Below are 19475 nucleotides of genomic sequence, written 5' to 3' on the forward strand. Positions count from 1 at the left end.
AAATAAGAGAAGTCTAGGTTTCTTCAGTTATAGTACAACACTCATCTTTAAAAAAATCTAAAGAATTTCAAAAAGTAAACCCTGAAATACCCACCCCATCACCAAGATTACTGCCACCACAATTACTGAAAGATCTTGATGAAATTTTACTTCTTTTCCCTTCTGCTCTCCACTTCTTTTCCCTTCTGCTCTCCACAAAGGCAAGGGTTCCTTTCTCCAAGGAAAGCTTTGTAAAATACAGCTAGCTAATTCACATTTGTCTGAGATAATATGGGTATCATTTTTAATAGGAGGCATGACAAAAAATATAACCTTGCAACTACTATCAACTGCAGCATTCTGTATAGGGCTGAATTAAGCATTTCTAGTACTTGGTCCCAGGATGGTACATTGTAATAAGAAAGTTATTTTTTTAACTAGTTTCTTAAGTCAATGCATTCATATGGAATTGTAGATATATATGAATGAACCCCTATTTTATACAAAGAGCTATTTTTTAAAAAAGATTTTATTTATTTATTTGACAGAGAGAGACACAGCGAGAGAGGGAACACAAGCAGGGGGAGTAGGGCAGGCAGAAGCAGGCTCCCCGGGGAGCAGGGAGCCCGATGCGGGATTCGATACCAGGACCCTGGGATCATGACCCGAACCGAAGGCAGATACTTAATGACTGAGCCACCCAGGCGCCCCAAGAGCTATTTATTTTCAATTCAGAAAAGTACTATAACATACATTCTAAGTGATTAGGTTCTATAACATACCTAATAAAAAACTATATATAATCATCAATTTGGAAGCCCAGAAAATACAGGCATAGGTTTTTGATCTGAAGATTATAGCTAACAAAGCTAACAGCCTATCAACCAATGACTACCCTTAGAAAAAGAAATGCTCTTTGGGATAAGATTCCAGTTGTTTTTCCAGTAACTATGATAAATTTATCCTTATTTCATACTACCTTGATAGGTGATCCATACTTCTTGAGTATTCATGAAACTTATATTTTATACATTACATGCTGGCATGACTGAACTGTCCTTTATAAACCACAACAGAAATTTCACACTCAACTGTCACTGAGTTATTGCATCATAGTGTGACTTATCAGTTAATAATTTAGTTTCTGAAAGGTCCATGTGATGGTTAGTTGTATGTGTCAACTAGGCTAGGCTAAGAGATTCCAGAGAGCTGGTAAAGCAGTATTTTGGAGTGTGTCTGTGAAGGGGTTTCTGAAAGAGATCGGCATTTGATTCAATAGACTAAGTAAAAAATAGACTAAGTAAAAAAACGTCTACCACTCTTATCAATGTGAGTGGGCATCATCCAATTTGTTGAGGGCCCAAATAGATGACAAGGTAAAGGGAAGACAAATTCCCTCTCTCTTGCTGATATCCACCTCTCCTGCCCTCAGACATCAAAGCTCTTGATTCTTGGACCTTTTGACTCCAAACCATTAGCTCCCTTGGTTCTGAGGCCTTGGGACTCACACTGAATTATACCACTGGCCTTCCTGGTTCTCCAGCTTGCAAACAGCAGATTATGAGAAACTTCTAGGCCTAATACAAGTAAGCATCTTTGCCATCTTTATTCTTACTCTATTTTACACCACTGGTAAGAAGTGTAAAACATCAATGGCTATTACCTGCTGCTTACTTACTGTGTGCAAGGCACCGTTTGATAAGCATTTAACATTGATTATTTCATTTGACCCTCATAACAATTCTATGATGTAGGGAACATAACAATTCCTATTTTACAGATAAAGAAATTGAGGCACACAGAGGTAAAATAACTTTCCTGAGATCACACGGCTAATAAACAATAAAAATGGGATTCAATTTAGTCAGACAGACCAGAGACACTTCTGGAAGCAACAGCATGATAGCTGCCCAAGGAGAATCCCAAGTCCAATTCATACTTGTATTGGTTGGCGATAGTGGTACTAGAAAAACTATGTTTGTGAAACATCATCTGACTGGTGAACTTGAGAAGTACATAGCCACCTTGGGTGCTGAGGTCCATCCCCTTGTGTTCCATACCAACAGAGGACCTATTAAGTTCAATGTATGGGATACGGCTGGTCAGAAGAAACTTGGTGGGCTGAGGGATGGTTATTACATCCAGGCCCAGTGTGCCATTATAATGTTTGATGTAACATCAAGGGTTACTTACAAGAATGTGCCTGACACAGAGATCTGGGACAAGTACGTGAGAACATCCCCATAGTGCTGTGTGACAACAAAGTAGATGTTAAGAACAGGAAAGTTAAGGCAAAATCTATTGTCTTCCACTGAAAGAAGAACCTTTAGTACTATGACATTTCTGCCAAAAAAGTAACTACAACTTTGGAAAGCCCTTCTTGTGGTCTGCTAGAAAACTAACTGGAGACCCTAACCTGGAGTTTGTTGCCATGGCTGCTCCTGCCCCACCAGAGGCTGTTAGGGACCGAGCTTTGGCAACACAGTATAAGCATGATCTAGAGGTTGCTTAGGCAACTGCTCGCCTGGATGAGGATGATGACCTGTGAGAAAGTGCAGTGTGAAAAAGTCTAGTTTGTTTGTTTTTTTGTTTGTTTTGTTTTTAAGATTTATTTATTTGAGAGAGAGAGAGAGAGTGGGAGAGAGTATGGGGGGGGGCGCAGAGGGAGAGAGAGAAAATCTGGAGCAGACCTTACGCTGAACAAGAAACCTGACGTGGGGCTTGATCTCTGAGATCATAACTTGAGCCAAAACCAAGAGTTGGATGCTCAACTGACTGTGCCACCCAGGTGCCCCCAAAAGTCCAGCATGCTTGCCACTTTATTATATAGCTGAGCAGGACTTGTGCTTAATCTTCGGGATGCTGAAGGAGATGAATGGGTTTCGAAGTGAATGTGGCTGTTTAAAAAGTACCTTCATTTTTTGGATGCATATTTGGCTGTTTTGGAATGCAACTGTTTCCTTCCTGAGTTTCAAGTAAAAGACTGCTATAGTCACATCACAATATCCAGTAGTAAAATCTAATTTGTCGCTGTCATTCCCTTTCCTTTTAGTTTAGAATCAGAATAAAGCTGTATTTCAAATGGAAAAAAAAAAAAAAGGGATTCAAAAGTATGCAATATGTAGTATTCCAGACCTTAATTAAAATTAATGTGTCTTCCCTGTAAACTGAGGTCTCATATTTTTAACATAACTGAGGCAAGACAGAAACCATTAGGAAAAACATGAGTAAGGAATCTTTAGCCTTAAATGGCTACTCTGTTGTTTATTTGTGAAGGAAAGATAGCAGAGTTTAAAAACATGTACAACAGAGTGGAACCTTATTCATTAAAACTGTATCTACATGGTGAGGTATAATGAGAAAATTTCTAACATTTTTCTTTCTAAGATGAGAATCCTAACATTTTTACATGTACATGTTTTTTAAAAATGCATTATACACATAAGTAGAAGGTTACTACTATACTACATAGCTTGATTTAACAAACCTTTATTGCTCTTCTACTATGCACCATGATACAAATTAGGTAATAACTATAATTAAAACATGAACTCTAAATACAGCTCACAAGTGAAATATATATATAATAAATAATAATAATGTGATAAAGGGTAAAGGAGATATTTACAAAGTCTTGAAGAGTGGCAAATTGAGCTGGAATGATTCATTCTATCAGGGCAGAAAAAAAGTTAGGCTTCCAGAAAAGATAATATCCTCAGCTAGCACTTAAATGTCATCTTGGACAGAGATCTTGGACAGAGGAAATAGTATATATAAAGGCACAAAGGTATAGTCAGCATTGTTACAACAAGTTGAGAGACTTCAAGGAGGTGGAATGGCTGCAGCATAAAATTCAAGGCAGGAAATACGAAGAGATGAGCTGGAGTACAGCTAATCATAAAACTCTGTTAGAAGCACTCAGACTTATGATGAGGATCCACTAAAGGGACAAGAGGACTAATAAGCCTACCTATTCATTCCAGAGTTGTGTTTTCACCATCAAAAATAAACATTCGATGACAGTATTTCCTTAAATTTTGCAGTGACCCACCTTCCATCCCCAACGAAGAAAGTCATTTAAAAAAAAAAGTATTGTAGTTTCTAGTTAATAAAGACTAGACTGAGCCAAAAATTACATAGCATAATAATGCAATAAACCTTAGAATCAGCAAATTTTAGTTTACTTTTAATTTCTTAGCAGCAAGAAATTAATGAAATATTACAATAATGTTTCCTTTTTGTTGAAACAATCTGCAATTATTACAGTTTAGTTCTGGATCAAATCTTAAAATGGCTTAAATTCAAACTACTATAAAAAAGACATATAATTCTGAAGAGCAGGAAATCTATATTTGACTTCAAGCTCTAATTTATTTCCCATTTAAAGGCAACTAAGAGTTTAGATTTGGAAATGATATAAAACAGTAACAACACCTATCATTTACAAAGTGTTCTACATTTCCAAACCCTTTTTCAGTTATTATTTTATTCCTTTAATAAGTTTATTATGGAAGTGTCATTTCTTTCATGAAATGCAAGGAGCAGAGACAAAAATTCAGGCACAACAGGGGCCTGTTCCTACTGAACAAATCATCTAAGATCAAGCTATGTCAAGTCCATGAAGTAATATCCCATGTCTATTCTCTAAGATACATGCAAGAAACTACATGACACTCAAGTCTGAGGTAGTTCAGTAAAAGTAACATCAAGGCTTATTTTATACAGGCCTCAATGTGGCTCTTCGGCCAAGACCATCCAAAACTATTTTTGTAAAGACAGTATTAAAAGTATCAAAAAACCACACCTTTAGAACAGCACTGATGATAGTGAGGGAAGTCCTATGGCAAACTTTGTTTTACTATCTGACCTAACCCACACCAGGAGACAAACTTTGTACAGGTGACAGAGTTAGCTTATTGCAAAAGAGAAATCCCAATGTCAACATAAATATAAATATATGTGTGGTATTGGTCATGGAAGAGTAAAGGCATAAAACTGAAGGTTCATGTTTCCATTCGTAGATTAGATCAAGCAATATTCTACTATTAAACCACAGTTCAAGATTCCCAACAACCACCTGAAAATTTTTAAAACCAAGAGCAGTCATTTTTATCCTTGTCAATTTGTTTACAATCTTGTAAAAACTATGAACCGTGAGCTGTCCTCCTTTTTGTACTGGCTGCTAAAAGCTTAGAGTCAATTTTGTAGCAGATGAATAAAACTTAAATAAACCTGCTCCTCTCTTGCTTGCCTTCACCAACTTCCCATTTTCCTTTCATCCTCACCTTCTTTTTTTAATCTGGATGAACCGTATAAACCTTCTTAAAGCCTTTCTGAAACAAGGGAGAATTTAAGGTAGATAAACTAAAAAAAGTTAAAAAAAAAAAAAAAAAGGAAAAAAGCAAACATTACCTTTACATCAAAATTACAATCAAGTCTTCTAATTAACACGATGAAAGTGCCAGATGAATTATCTTTTAGTGGTGGAGGCACTATGGGTTCACAGGCATTCTCCGGTTTTGAGTTAATCAAAAAACCCTGAAAAAGAATTGGCAAGAAGTTTTTTTTCTCCGTTAAACTCAAAAAATCAATTCAACTTACTTCTACATCTTTTAAATTTGCTTCATGTATTTTGCATTATGCTAGATGAATTATCTGGGAGCTACAACAGTTCCTACCCTCCAAATGCTCACAATCCCAGGACTTCTAAAGTAGTATTTGATTTCGTAAGCACTTAGTTTTTTAAAGTTCATTCCAATTCTCCCATTAAAGTTTGGTTGTTGTTGTTGTTGTTGTTTTTTAATCACACATAAGCCCATCACCCCAAAGACAAACCACTGTTAGCATGTTGGTATATTTTCCAATGATCACTGACATTTCTAAACCAAGTAAATACTTTTTTAAAATTAACTTTTACATTTCTTTCATGTTATCAAACAATGAAAATGCACAACATTTCTAGGTATTTGTTCTATAGAAATATCAGCCTGAGTATATAAAGATATATATAGAAAGATGTTCCCTGCTACATTGTTTTTAATAGCAAAAGCTGGAAATCATGCACATCAATACGGCAGCCATTTAAAAAAACATTCAATAGGGCGCCTGTGTGGCTCAGTCCGTTAAGCGTCTGCCTTCGGCTCAGGTCATGATCCCAGGGTCCTGGGATCAAGTCCCACGTTGGGCTCCCTGCTCAGCCGGGAGCTTGCTTCTCCCAATCCTCTCTGCCCTCTACTCGTGCTTGCTCTCTCTCCTTAGTGCTCTCTCTCTCTAATAAATGAAATCTTAAAAAAAAAAAACAGAAAAACAGAAAAACAGAAAAACGGAGCCATTAAAAAAAATGAGGTAAATCTATACACTCTAAATTAAAAAGATATCCATAAAATAACTATTAATTTAAAAAGTTAAATCAAGTCGCTTTCCCAGAAATACAGGATGGTTTGACATCAGAAAATATATTACATAAAATGTTAATTAACAGAAAAAAAGTTACATTTACAGATTAGAAAAGAAAAATCAAATGACTATCTCAACAGATGTAAAACACTGAATAAATACATAAAAAGATCACCAAATTCAGTTAATTTGTAAGAAGTGAACAATTAAAGCTATGACACAGTGCCTTTTTTTTTTTTAAAGATTTTATTTATCTATTTGACAGAGAGAGACACAGCGAGAGAGGGAACACAAGCAGGGGGAGTGGGAGAGGGAGAAGCAGGCTTCCCGCCGAGCAGGGAGCCCGATGCGGGGCTCGATCCCAGGATCCTGGGACCATGACCTGAGCCGAAGGCAGCCGCTTAATGACTGAGCCACCCAGGTACCCCGACACAGTGCCTTAACAATAGTCCTCCTACATGGTATGTGAATTGGTCACACCAACCACCTATCCACAGGATATGGCAATTTCTCCTGCTTTAAGCTGCACTGATTGGCTTGTAATGGGAAATGCTTTTGCATGTTTCAGGAATAAAATGCAGCATACCTTCATTTATTTATAAAATAGATCCCCTTCTTGATTCTATAAAGCACTTGGTTTTTATTTTGCAGAGAAACAGAACTGTGGTTATCCTTCCAACAATGAATATTTGCTTCAATCCATGTTAAATTCATACCCTGCTACCTTTTCTGTGCCTTTCTGCACAAACACTTTTTGCTTTAGTGACAAATCACACAGTGCAGTTCTTTTCAAGATACTTGTAACAGCAATTAAACTCAACCCATATAGTACCAACAAGGAATATAACTCAACTGAAGTGAAAATAATATGAACAGCTATGGCTTAATTTCCCATGTCAGGCGAAGTCAACTCCATTGTAATTGCCACCTAGTGGAGAGCAACTGAAAGACACATCCGAATTTCAGATATGTTAAAACACAGGGTAATAAAATAAATGCATTGTAGCATCAATTAATTTATGGTATGTACAGATACAAAAAAAGATCTACAAGTGAAACTGGAAAAGGGGTTTTGCTTTTTCTTAACTGTTTTGTTATATCTGTTATGACAAATGTGTATTATTTTTAAACATAATATTTACAAAAGTCAAATAAACGTAAGCTAAAAGTCCAAAAAACAATCTAGTTGCATTAACAGAAAACTGAATGAAGTCTTAAAAAAAACAGTTCTTAAATTATTAAATATCATCTTTCCTGTAGACTATACTAAAAGAATAACTTTCTAAATCAACTTACTAAATCTTATCCTTCCCAGAGATGTGAGTCACTTAAAACTAAATGCAAACTTACTTTGTATCATCCACAAAGTCTACAAGGTAGTGTAATGGGCTTTGTCAATTAATTTGGCACAACTCCCTGGTCCCTTGAATAAGAATGGCCAAGAAGGTGCTACCTTAAGCCCCATCCACATGCCTACTATCACCTCTCAGAGCCAATCTCTTCTTATTGAAAGGATGCTTAGTCTGTAATCAAAGATCCTCATCTCAACCTTCTGACAGGGGCACTTTATGCCAACATGTGGGAAGCCCAAGAAAACTACCAAGGCCTAGGAGACTTAAACTAGATGCCCATCTATCCTCTCTTTGTTGTTGTAATTCTCTGATGTTTAAACAAGAATGCTGGACAAAAATAATGCATGCAGACTGGCACCTCAATATCGTCAAATGTATAATGCAACAGGCCTACAATATATAAATATGTCAATTTCTTTTGAAAGCTTTTGTGACTATACATAAAGCAGAGTACACAAAATATAATTTTCCAGCTTGATGAATTTTCACAAACTGAACACACCTGTATCTGGAAATAGAACATTAACAGTACTCCGGAAGTTCCCTTCATCCTCCCTGCCAGTCACTATTCCTCAAACCCCATCCCTAATGTCACTACATAGACTTCTAACAGCTTCATTTTGCCTAATTTTACATTTGACATAAACAAAACCATATAGCATAGTAAATGGCCTTTTAGACTTCTCTCTCTCAATGCTGTATTGGTGAGATTCAGCCCTACTGTTGAGCAACTATACTTGGCGGATCTTTTACTGCCATTTCTATATAGTATTACATTGTGTGACTATGCCAAAATTTATTCTACTGTTGATGAGCATTAGGGTAATTTCCAGTTTAGGAGCTATTACAAATAGTGCTGCTATAAACATTCCATGGACATTAACACATGTACACATCTATTAAATATATACATAAAAGTAGAACCATAGGCTATCAAACTGGATCATAGGGTATCAAGCTTTAGTAAACACTGCCAAGCTTTCCAAAGTAGTTTGGGTTACCACTTTTTAACTGGAATATTCAAAATAACCTAAACATAAAAATCATACTGAATATAATTTTGCTTTAATGCTTCAGAAGGTATTTAGAACTACAATATTTCACTAATTTCAGTATTTCAATAAACATTATGGAAAAATTACTTTCGTTGATAAATTACACTGGTTAATAAGTGCACAAGTAGGTAGATAATTTGATAAAGTGGTTTTGTTTAAAAGATTGTTCCAGGAAAAAAAAAAAAAAAGATTGTTTCAGGCTGAAAAGAGCTTTAACCTTCCTTCCCTTCAGTCTGCACTAAATGTTAAACTATATAAATAGTAAAATTAAGAGCCTGGGTGGCTCAGTCGGTTAAGCGGCTGCCTTCAGCTCAGGTCATGATCTCAGGGACCTGGGATGGAGCCCTGCATCTGGCTCCCTGCTCAGCAGGGAGTCTGCTTCTCCCTCTCCCTCTGTTGCTCCCCCTGCTTGTGCTCACTCTCTCTGTCAAGTAAATAAATAAAATCTTAAAAAAAAAAAAAAAGTAAAATTAAAAAAAGTATATGCAGTTATAATGTCAACAAAAATGTTGAAAGCAAGGCAGCAGTACATCTTTCCCTTTGTAAGAGTATAAAAGTTAAAAGCAGAACAAGAGAGACAGAGGGGTGAGTTATTTTGTTAGTATCTGAGGTTGTAAATTAACTAGTTAATTGCAGTAACAGCAAGCAGTTAACATTTGTGGAGCCATGGCACTCAACACTCTGTGTTGGGCACTATGCTCTTTCAATGTTCTAATTCAGTTAATCTATGCAATAACCCAAGGAGGTAACTACTATTATTATCCTTATTTTGAAGATGAGGAAAACTAAATCTCAAAAAGGTTAGGTAACTTGCCCAAGGTTACACAGGAGGCATGCAATCCCAGGAAGTCTGACTCCAGAATCTATGTTCTCAACCACTATGCTATACTACTTTCCATAAGATGACAAAACAAAATAAAACCCAACTAGGTGAAAACCAAAATGTGCAACAAAAACAAGAATGAACATTTACAAAAATGAACAAGCCAAAATGTTAGTCTAAATGGCAATTAAGGCTGATTGCAAAATCTGATATAAGTATTTCAAACAATGAAGATGTCAAAGGAAACTTTGTCATAATTTTTACATTCAAACATAGACCAAAGAGTTACACTGATCAGACTTTATTAGCTAACATTTTCCTTATGTGAGACAGATGGATTTATTTATATCAACAACTTTCTACGATTTTAAAAATATCCACTGCTCTTTTCCCTAATTTTTTATCAGATCATTCTGACAAAATTTACCCATAATTTTCACATACAGGACACATTTAATTCCTTTTTCACAAATAGCTGGAAATTATGCTCTTCTTATACAGTAAAATGTCCTTTAATCACTACTCATGTTACTTTAAGTTCCTTTAACACTATGCTCTGAATACACTGGTCTCATTTCCTAAGGGCTCTTTGTAAGAGGATTAATAAGATTGAGTTCTTTCCAATATTAATTATTTGGCTAAGGACTAACAGATCCAATAAGAGAAAACAAAGTATAAACAACATGCAGTACAACTGCACACAACAGAGCAAATCAAACTATGGGAGGCAGTAACAGAAAAAGTGGCATTTGACTTGGTTCTTAAGCTTTACAATATTTTAATTTGGGGCCAAAACCCGAACATACTACTATAAATGATCTGACCAATATAACAACAGATAGCCAGGATTGGATCCTGGAATACAAGAAGGTTATTAGTGGAAAAACCTGTGAAATCTGAAAGAAGTCTGTACTTTAATATATTGTATAAATTTTAATTTCTTAGATCTGATAAAGGCACCATGGTTATATAAAATGTTAACATTAAAAGAAACTGAGTAGGGGCATCTGGGTGGTTCAGATGGTTAAGTGTCTGCCTTCGGCTTGGGTCATGATCCCAGGGTCCTAGGATCGAGCCCCACATCTGGCTCCTGGCTCGGTGGGGAGCCTGCTTCTCCCTCTCCCTCTGCCTCTCCCCTGCTCATGCTCTCTCTCTCTCTGTATCTCAAATGAATAAATAAAATCTTTAAAAAAAAAAATTAAAATAAAAAGAAACTGAGTAAAGAGTATATGGAAACTCTCTGTACTATTTTTTGTAGCCTTTCTATGTCTAAATTTATTTCAAAAAAATTTTTTAAATAAATCAAACACATCAACAACAAGAAGGTAACAATAGGAACTATCACTCTTTAACCCGCTCTTGACTGTACACTTCTTTTAATGCACTGTAACTGATGTATTGATGTTTCTGGCAAACACATTGCAGTTTTTTTTTTAACAAATTTTTGACAGATACTGCTACTAAGCTATTTTTCCCCTTTTTTCAGTACCTATCTTTTAGGACTCAAGGGCAAAACATTAGTATTTTAACCATTCCAAGCTTCATGCCATTTGCAAATTTAATAGTCATACCTTCCATGTCTTTCTGCACATCACTGAGGAAAGCACTGAATAAGACAGAAATTTGAGGGTTATATAATAATTAAAGGTTAAGCCTTTAACTAAATTATAAGAAAAGTTTGTTTAAAAAAAAAAACAAATGCACAAATCTAGATATTACATTTGTGGCATTTTTTAAATCACTAACCGATTATCTTTCATCTCAAAGTTATATCTCCCCTTGTATACTGTTAGAATTCTCCTCAGTAACCTTTTTTGGTTATATATTTTACCATTGAGTTAGATTTTAGGTCTTAATAATATCTGATTAAAAGATGTCAAAAAATACAATAAGCCCATAAATAACTGAAAACATTAAATACTTAAAAGTGCTAAGTCAGTAAATACTATTTAGACCAACTATATAATTTTTAAAACATATTATTTCTGAAAAAGTTCAAAAAGCATTAAAAACAAAATTTGGTTCATATTAATATTCTAGGAATGTCAAACCTTAAAAAAGAAGTCCCAGACTACTATATGTATTAATTGCACTGAGATTAAAAACAAAAAAAGAAAAAGCATAAAAATTTATACAATGTCAATACACAGTTCTAAAATCATCCATCTTGAGAATTTACTCCAATAAGAATTTTTGAGTGATTTGTTTTAAAAAGATTTGATAATTAGCATGTATCAATTACCTACTAAGATGCTAAGATTACTTCTACTTCCCAGCCATGACCGAGTAACAGGGACTAGTTTTATCCTCTTGGTTTAAATAACTAGAAAATTAAACAGAGTATGAAATGTCAGCTTTCAAAGAATGGATAACAGCACAAGACAGCAATTGCTGAGAAGAAAGAAATAAATTCAGTGAGCCCTGCAAATACCTCAGCTCACTGCCTAGAGAAATTCCAAGCCTCAGAACAGGGCAGGAGAACCCAGAGTCTCGTGGTCTCAATGAGTTGAGGAGACAGAGTTCAGAGTATGGAGAGGCCAAGGCAGCTAAAGTTTTCTGGGACACCATATTGGGAATAAGGGAGCTACAAAGAGAGAACTCTAGATACATGCAGGTGTCCACTCAAGTCCTTGGCTGAGTAATAATCTGCATTTTGTGGGAGGGAGCTATCAAAAGTGAGAATGAAAGGAGTAAGCAGAACAACCCCTGGAGTCTACACAGGGCTGGGAATTGTTGTATTCTTAATGGCCAGAGTGGGAAAACTTTCTCATACAGAACACCAAATAGAGTCCTCAGGAAACTATTGTCTCAGAAATGGGCCAAAGGAGCCCTAAACATTTGAAGTGAATGAAAATAAAAACACAACTTACCAAAATTTGTGAGACACAACTAACATAGTACTTATAGCACTAAATATTTATATTAGAAAAGAGGAAAAGGTCTCAAATCAGTGGCCTCCATATTCATCTAAAGAAACTAGAAAAAGTGGGGGAAAGCAAACAAAACCCAAAATAAGAGCAAGAAATAATAAATAACAGCTATTTTCCTTACCCTAATGCTTTGGATAGGTATTACTATAGACAAGTGGACAGACTTAAAGAAGTTGAATAACTCGCCCAGTGATAGCACCATAATTTGAAGCCTAGTAACACTGACCCCAAAGCCAATGTTCTTCCCATTTTAGCACAGTACTCATCTCCACAAATATAGGGATTAAACCAGCACTAAGTTTCAGGTTTCCCTATTCTCAGCCTAGCGCTCTAATAATTTTATCATTGTGCTAATATAATCACCACCTTTATGGCAAAAGTTCACATGCGCTTATTATTAAAATTATTAGCAGTCTAGGTCACCTTTTTTTCTTCTCCCTCTTATACCTTTCTATTATCCTATTAATCCCATCTTTCATTGTATTACGTAGAAGTTTGATACGTGGTTTATAGACAATTGGTTTTTCGACTCATTTGTGGCTGTTGAAGTTAACTATCATAAGTAAATTGAAGTCCTAGAACACACAGACAGCTTTAGGCTCACAAATGAGGATCAGAAATCTCAGGCATTATCATCCCCGTTTTAGAGAAGAAAATACTTAAGCTTCAAAGAAGATAACACACCCAAGATTCAGCTACTAATTGATGGTGCTGTGAGTCACACTGACTCAAATACTCCTAAATGAGACATATAAAACAAGCTAGACATAAAGGTGTAAAGGTGACCCCAAGATGTTGGTATATCTCCAATATATTTCCTACTTGTCAGATAGCAAAATAAATCCTAAAGTTGGAATTTTTATCCTCAAGTTTTTTTCCACAGAGCTTCTGAGGGCAAGCAGAAAACAGATGGCATAAATCACCCTAAAAACAGCAAACATCAGGCTACCAGATTCTTAAATATGGTTTTTCTTTTTTTTTTTTTTTTTTTAGATTTATTTATTTGACACAGAGAGAGACAGTGAGAGAGGGAACACAAGCAAGGGGAGTGGGAGAGGGAGAAGCAGGCTTCCCGCTGAGCAGGGAGCCTGATGCGGGACTCGATCCCAGGACCCTGGGATCATGACCTGAGCTGAAGGCAGACGCTTAATGACTGAGCCACCCAGGCGCCCCTTAAATATGGTTTTTCATGCTCACTGAAGAACACTAATGAAACCCTGAGATGGCAAACTGCTCAATATATTTATGGACATTTTGGTTATTTCCTACTTCATAATTTATTCCCAACAGGTCAACCTGAAACATTAATTGCCACATTTTGATTCTTTGTTTTATTTTATTTTATTTTTTAAAGATTTTTTATTTATTTATTTGACAGAGAGAGACACAGCGAGAGAGGGAACACAAGCAGGGGGAGTGGGAGAGGGAGAAGCAGACTCCCTGCCGACCAGGGAGCCCGATGCAGGGCTTGATCCCAGAATCCTGGGATCATGACCTGAGCCGAAGGCAGACGCTTAACGACTGAGCCACCCAGGCGCCCCGATTCTTTGTTTTATTGATACACTGGTTCACTGAACAAATTTGCTGAATCCCTACTATAACTCAGGTACTCCCAGAGATAAAGATTCTGCCTTCAAGAAATTTACATTCTATGCCAGACACTGTACTATAACAGAAATGAGTATGATAAAGTATCTGTTGCTTATGGAGACCTCTAGTGTAACATTCTCCTTCCTGGTTTTACATTTATGAACTTTTCCATTTGTAAATTCTGAATATAGCTCTTATATCTATTCATACTGGTAAAATTGCTCAGACAGGACTGAGAAAATACTCCCACAAAATTGCAATCATTTTGAGTACACATACTTACCCAATATTTAATATAAAAACTGAGAAGCTACCAACTATAAATCATATAAGTAAGTCTCAAATTAGAAGTCCTCTTAATATCCAAACAGTATCTCTATAAAAGCAGAGGATATAGGGGCACCCCACATCGGGCTCCCTGCTCAGCCAGGAGCCTGCTTCTCCCTCTCCCACTCCCCCTGCTTGTGTTCCCTCTCTAGCTGTCTCTCTCTCTGTGTCAAATAAAAACTAAAAAAAAAAAAAAAAAAAAAAAGCAGACGATATAGAAGAATATTCTTATTATCAAAGAGATTATTTTAAGACTAGGAGAAACTGTTCCTTCAAAACAACTGCTCTGTTAAACCAAGAATGATAGTTATTAGGTTGATGAGAAATTTATGCTAAAGGAGAGCTAAAGTAAGAAAATCAAAAGTTTGTGGCATTTGAGCCACAACCCACTTCCCCGACACCATTAGGTCAGTCAGATGGAAGCTCCGCTCTGGACTGCAGTGGCGAAGACCACAGGGCTCCTTCTCCCCTCAGCTCCAGTTAAGGAATATGGTATCTCAGCAGGAAGGGAAGGTCACCACCATTTGTCATCCTCTCCAGCTCTAAACTGCAAAGGCTAAATCCTGGTGAATATGGCAAAGTACACAAAACCAAGAACACTGGGGCCCTGGTCACCTTCACCCTAGCTCACCTTCAGGACAAAGGATCCATGCTGAGAGGGGCAAACAGTAAATGAGAGACAACTATCTCCAACCAGCACACTGCACATAAAGCAGAGAGTCACCAAAAATGAAAATGTGGTTTGTGCTAGGCAATCATTCAAGAGATACATAGATTTTAGTAATAAAGAAACAAGCACAGGAAACAGTAAGTACACAGTCATTTCCTAGATTAGAAAACCAGTGAGGCTGATGCATTTTGAATGGAGCCAATTCCAGATCAATGGCTCAGAAAGTCTGCCCAGTAAGAGAGGCAGTCTGTGAGAAAAGACCTCCAAAGTTCTTCCTAAAGAAACTTACTTTATTTGAAACAGAGTGTGGGAGGGGCATGCCTGGGTGGCTCAGTAGGTTAAACGTCTACCTTCAGGTCAGGTCATGATCTCAGGGTCCTGGGATGGAGTCCCAAGTCAGGCTTCCTGCTCAGTGGGGAGTCTGTTTCTCCCTCTCCCTCTGCCCCTCACCCCCCACTCATACTCTTGCTCTTTCTCTCTCTCAAATAAATAAATAAATCTTTAAAAAAGAAAAAGAAAGAGAGAAAGAGAGTGAGTGAGTGTGGGGTAAAGTTCAAACCTAAGGGCATTTAAAAAGAGGTAAAAGAAGAAATAGCAAGGACAATTAGAAAACACCTTGAGACAAATGTAAATGAAAACACAACATACCAAAACTTAGGTGATGTAGCAAAAGTAGTGCCAAGAAAGAAATTTATAGCTATAATTGCTTACATTGAAAAAGTAAGAAATATTGCAAATCAACAACCTAACTTATACTTTTAAGAAACAAGAAGAAGAAGAACTAAACCCAAAGCTAGAAGAAACAAGGGAATAATAATTATTACAGCAGAGATAAAGTGGAATTATAAAAAAAAATTTTTTTTTTAAAATAGAGGGGCATCTGGGTGGCTCAGTTGGGTATGCATCCGACTCTAGTTTTCAGCTCAGGTCATGATCCCAGGGTCCTGGGATCCAGCCCCGTGTCAGGTTCCCTGCTCAGTGGGGAGGCTGTTTCTTCCTCTCTCTACCCCTCCCCCTGCTCGTGCTCTCACTCACTCACTCACTCTCTCTCTCTCTCTCAAATAAAGTCTTTAAAAAAAATTGGAGTGCTAGATGTGTGGTCCCAACTCTTTGCTTCTCAGAAGGAAGCTGGGAATTAGGGGTTCCCTCTTGATTGTATGATGCTGTAGTGAGGGTAGGGTTTGTGGCAAGAGTAAGTCTCAGTCCTTCCTGTAAAACTATGTCAGTATTTTCTTAGTTGCTTGATTTGTAGGCATCACCTAGCTAGTTTCTGGATTTCTCTCAGAGGGAATTACTCCATGTGTAGCTGTATATTCTGTGCATTCATGGGAGGAGGGAAAATCCAGGAACTTCCTATGTCAACATCTTGGTCTGGTGTCTATATTCATATCATTGTACAAGCATCACTACCATCCATCTCCAGAACTTTTTCATCTTCTCAAATTTAAACTCTGTACCCTTAAACAATGTCTCCATTTACCCTTCTTCCTACCCACTGGCAACTACCATTCTATTTTCTGTCTCTATGAACCTGATTACTTTAAGCACCTCATATAAGTGGAATCATAGGGTCCTTCTGTGTCCAGCAGGTTTCATTTTGCAAAATATCTTCAGGGTTCATTCATGTTATAACATGTATTAGAATTTCTTTTCTTTTTAAGGCAGGATGATATTCTATTGTGTGCATATACCACATTTTTTTAATCCACTAATCCACTGATGGATACTTTGGTTGTTTCTACTTTCTGGCTATTGTGAATAATGCTGTTATGAACATGGGTGTACGAATATCTCTTCAAGTTCTTGCTTTCATTTCTTTTGAGTATTCGCCCAGTAGTGGGATTGCTAGACCATATGGTAATTCTATATTTAATTTTTTGATGAACTGTCATACTGTTTTCCACAGTGGTTTTTCCATTTTAAGTTCCCACAAGCTATGCACAAGAGTTCCAATTTCTTCACATCCTTGTCCATATTTATGATTTTGTTTGATTATAGTCATCCTAACATATATGCAATACAGTTTTGATTTACATTTCCCTAACGATTAGTGATGCTGAGTATCTTTTCATGAGCTTGTTGGCCATTGTTTATCTTCTTTGGAGAAATGATTGTCCAAGTCCTGTGTGCATTTTTAAATCAGGTTAACTTATTTTTATTGAATCCTAGGAGATCTTTATATATTCTGGATATCTGATATATGATTGAAAAATATTTTCCTTCATTCCATGGGTTGTCTTTAGGGTCTTTTGCCCTTTGATGCAAAAAGTTTTTAATTCTGATGAAGTCCAATCATCTATTTTTTCTTTTGTTGCCTGTGCTTTTAATGCCCAGGAAATCATTGCCAAATCCAATGTCATGAAGCTTTTCCCTTATGTTTTCATCTAAGAGTTTTATATATTAGCTCTTACATTTAGGTCTTTGACTCAAATGTAAGGTCTTTAATTTTTTATATGGTATAAGGGTCCAATTTTATTCTTTTGCATGTGGTGCATGTGGATATCTTGTTTTCCCAATACCATTTGTTGAAAGAACTATCCTTTCTTTGAATGGTCTTGGTACCCTTGTCAAAGTCATTTGACTTATATGTATTTATTTCTGAGCTATCTATGCTATTTTATTGGTCTTTGTGTCTGTTTATGTTAGCACCATCCTACTTTGATTACTGTAGCTTTGTAGTAAGTTTTAATTTTTTTTTTTTTTTTAAGAGAGAGCAAGCATGCAGTGGGTGGGGAGGAGCAAAGGGAGAGGGAGAGAGAGACTGAATCTTAAGCTGAGTGTGGAGCCCAACATGCAGGACTGGATATCACAACCCTGAGATCATGACCTGAGCTGAAATCAAGAGTCGGATGCTTTAACCAACTGAGCCACCGAGGCGCCCTGTTTTGTAGGAAGTTTTAAAATCAGGAAGTAGGAGAGCTCTGACTTTGTTCTTTTTCAATATTATTTTGACTATTAGAGGTCCCTTGAGATTCCATATAGATTATAGGATGGATTTTTCTATTTCTGCAAAAAACATCATTGGGATTTTAATAGGAATTGTATCAAATTTATAGATTGCTTTGGGCAGTACTGACATCTTAACCATATTAAGCCTGTCAACCCATGATAGGATTAACATCCATAGAATGTTTGTGTCTTTTAATTTCAGCAAAGTTTGGTAGTTTTCAGGGTATAAGTCTTTTGTCACTTTGGTTAAGTTTATCTCAAATATTTTATTCTTTCTGATGCTTTCGTAAGTTGAATTGTTTTACTGATTTCCTTTTGGGATTGTTCGTTGTTAGTGTTTAGGAATGCAACTTATTTTTGCACGTTGATTTTGTATCCTGCAACTTTGCTGAATTCGTTTATTAGTTCTAACAATATTTTAGTGGAATCTGTATGGTTTTCTACATGTAAGATCATGTCATCTGCAAAGAGGTAATTTCACTTCTTCCTTTCCAATCTGAATGCCTTTTATTTCTCTTTCTTGCCTAATTGCTCTGGCCAGGATTCCCAGTACTATGATGAAAAGAAGTGGTGTGGGGCACACCTGGGGGGCTCAGTTGGTTAAGTGTCTAACTCTTGGTTTCAGCTCAAGTCGTGATCTAATAAGGGTCATAAGATTAAGCCCTGTGTCGGGCTCCACGTTCAGTGGGGAGTCTGCTTCCCCTGCTCCTCTCCCTCTGCCCCTCCCCTCACTCATGCTCTCACTCTCTCAAATCTTAAAAAAAAAAAAAAAAAAAGTGGTGAAAGTGTGCATCCTTGTCTTATTCCTGATCTTGAAAGAAAAGCTTTCAGTCTTTTGTCATTGAGTATATATTGTTAAATGTGTTTTTTAAAATATATGCTATTTATTATGGTGAGTCAGTTTACTTCTCTTTTTTTTTTAGTTTGTTGGGTGTTTTTATCATGATAGGGTATTGGATTTTATCAAATGTGTTTTCTACATGAATTGAGAGGATTGTGAGATTTTTTTTCCCCCTACATTCTGTTAATGTATATTATATTTATTTTCATATATTGAACCATACTCCCATTCCAGGAATAAGTCCAGTTTGGTTATGGTGTATAATACTTTTAATGTGCTGTTGAAGTTGGTTTACTAGTACTTTGTTGACGATTTTTGCTTTGTTATATATAAGGGATATTGGAATGTAGTTTCTCTTGCTTGTGGGGTCTGACTTTAGTATCAGGGTAATGCTGCCATTACAGAATGTGTCAGGAAGTGCTCCTTTCTCTTCAGTTCTTTGGAAGAGTCTGAGAAGGACTGGTGTTAATTCTTCTTTAAATGTTTGGTAGACTTCATCAGTAAAGCCATTTGGTCCTTGGGATTTTATTTCCTAGGAGGTTTTTGATCATTAATTCAATTTC

At 36.5% G+C, this 19475-nt stretch overlaps 1 protein-coding gene and 1 pseudogene across 3 annotated transcripts in view; one reads left to right on the forward strand and one right to left on the reverse strand.

Moving 5' to 3' along the window:
• RNF13 (ring finger protein 13) overlaps nt 1–19475 on the reverse strand; it is a 166631-nt gene that overhangs the window by 90097 nt on the left and 57059 nt on the right. For all 3 annotated transcript variants that reach the window (XM_032408465.1, XM_032408464.1, XM_032408466.1), the window contains exon 4: nt 5392–5517. In XM_032408465.1, the coding sequence (XP_032264356.1) occupies nt 5392–5517 (126 nt within the window). The remainder of the gene's footprint in view (nt 1–5391; nt 5518–19475) is intronic.
• LOC116634939 lies at nt 774–3584 on the forward strand (annotated as a pseudogene).

The sequence above is a fragment of the Phoca vitulina genome, unplaced genomic scaffold (genome assembly GCF_004348235.1).
Source record: "Phoca vitulina isolate PV1807 unplaced genomic scaffold, GSC_HSeal_1.0 scaffold10, whole genome shotgun sequence".
Taxonomy (NCBI): Eukaryota; Metazoa; Chordata; class Mammalia; order Carnivora; family Phocidae; genus Phoca; species Phoca vitulina.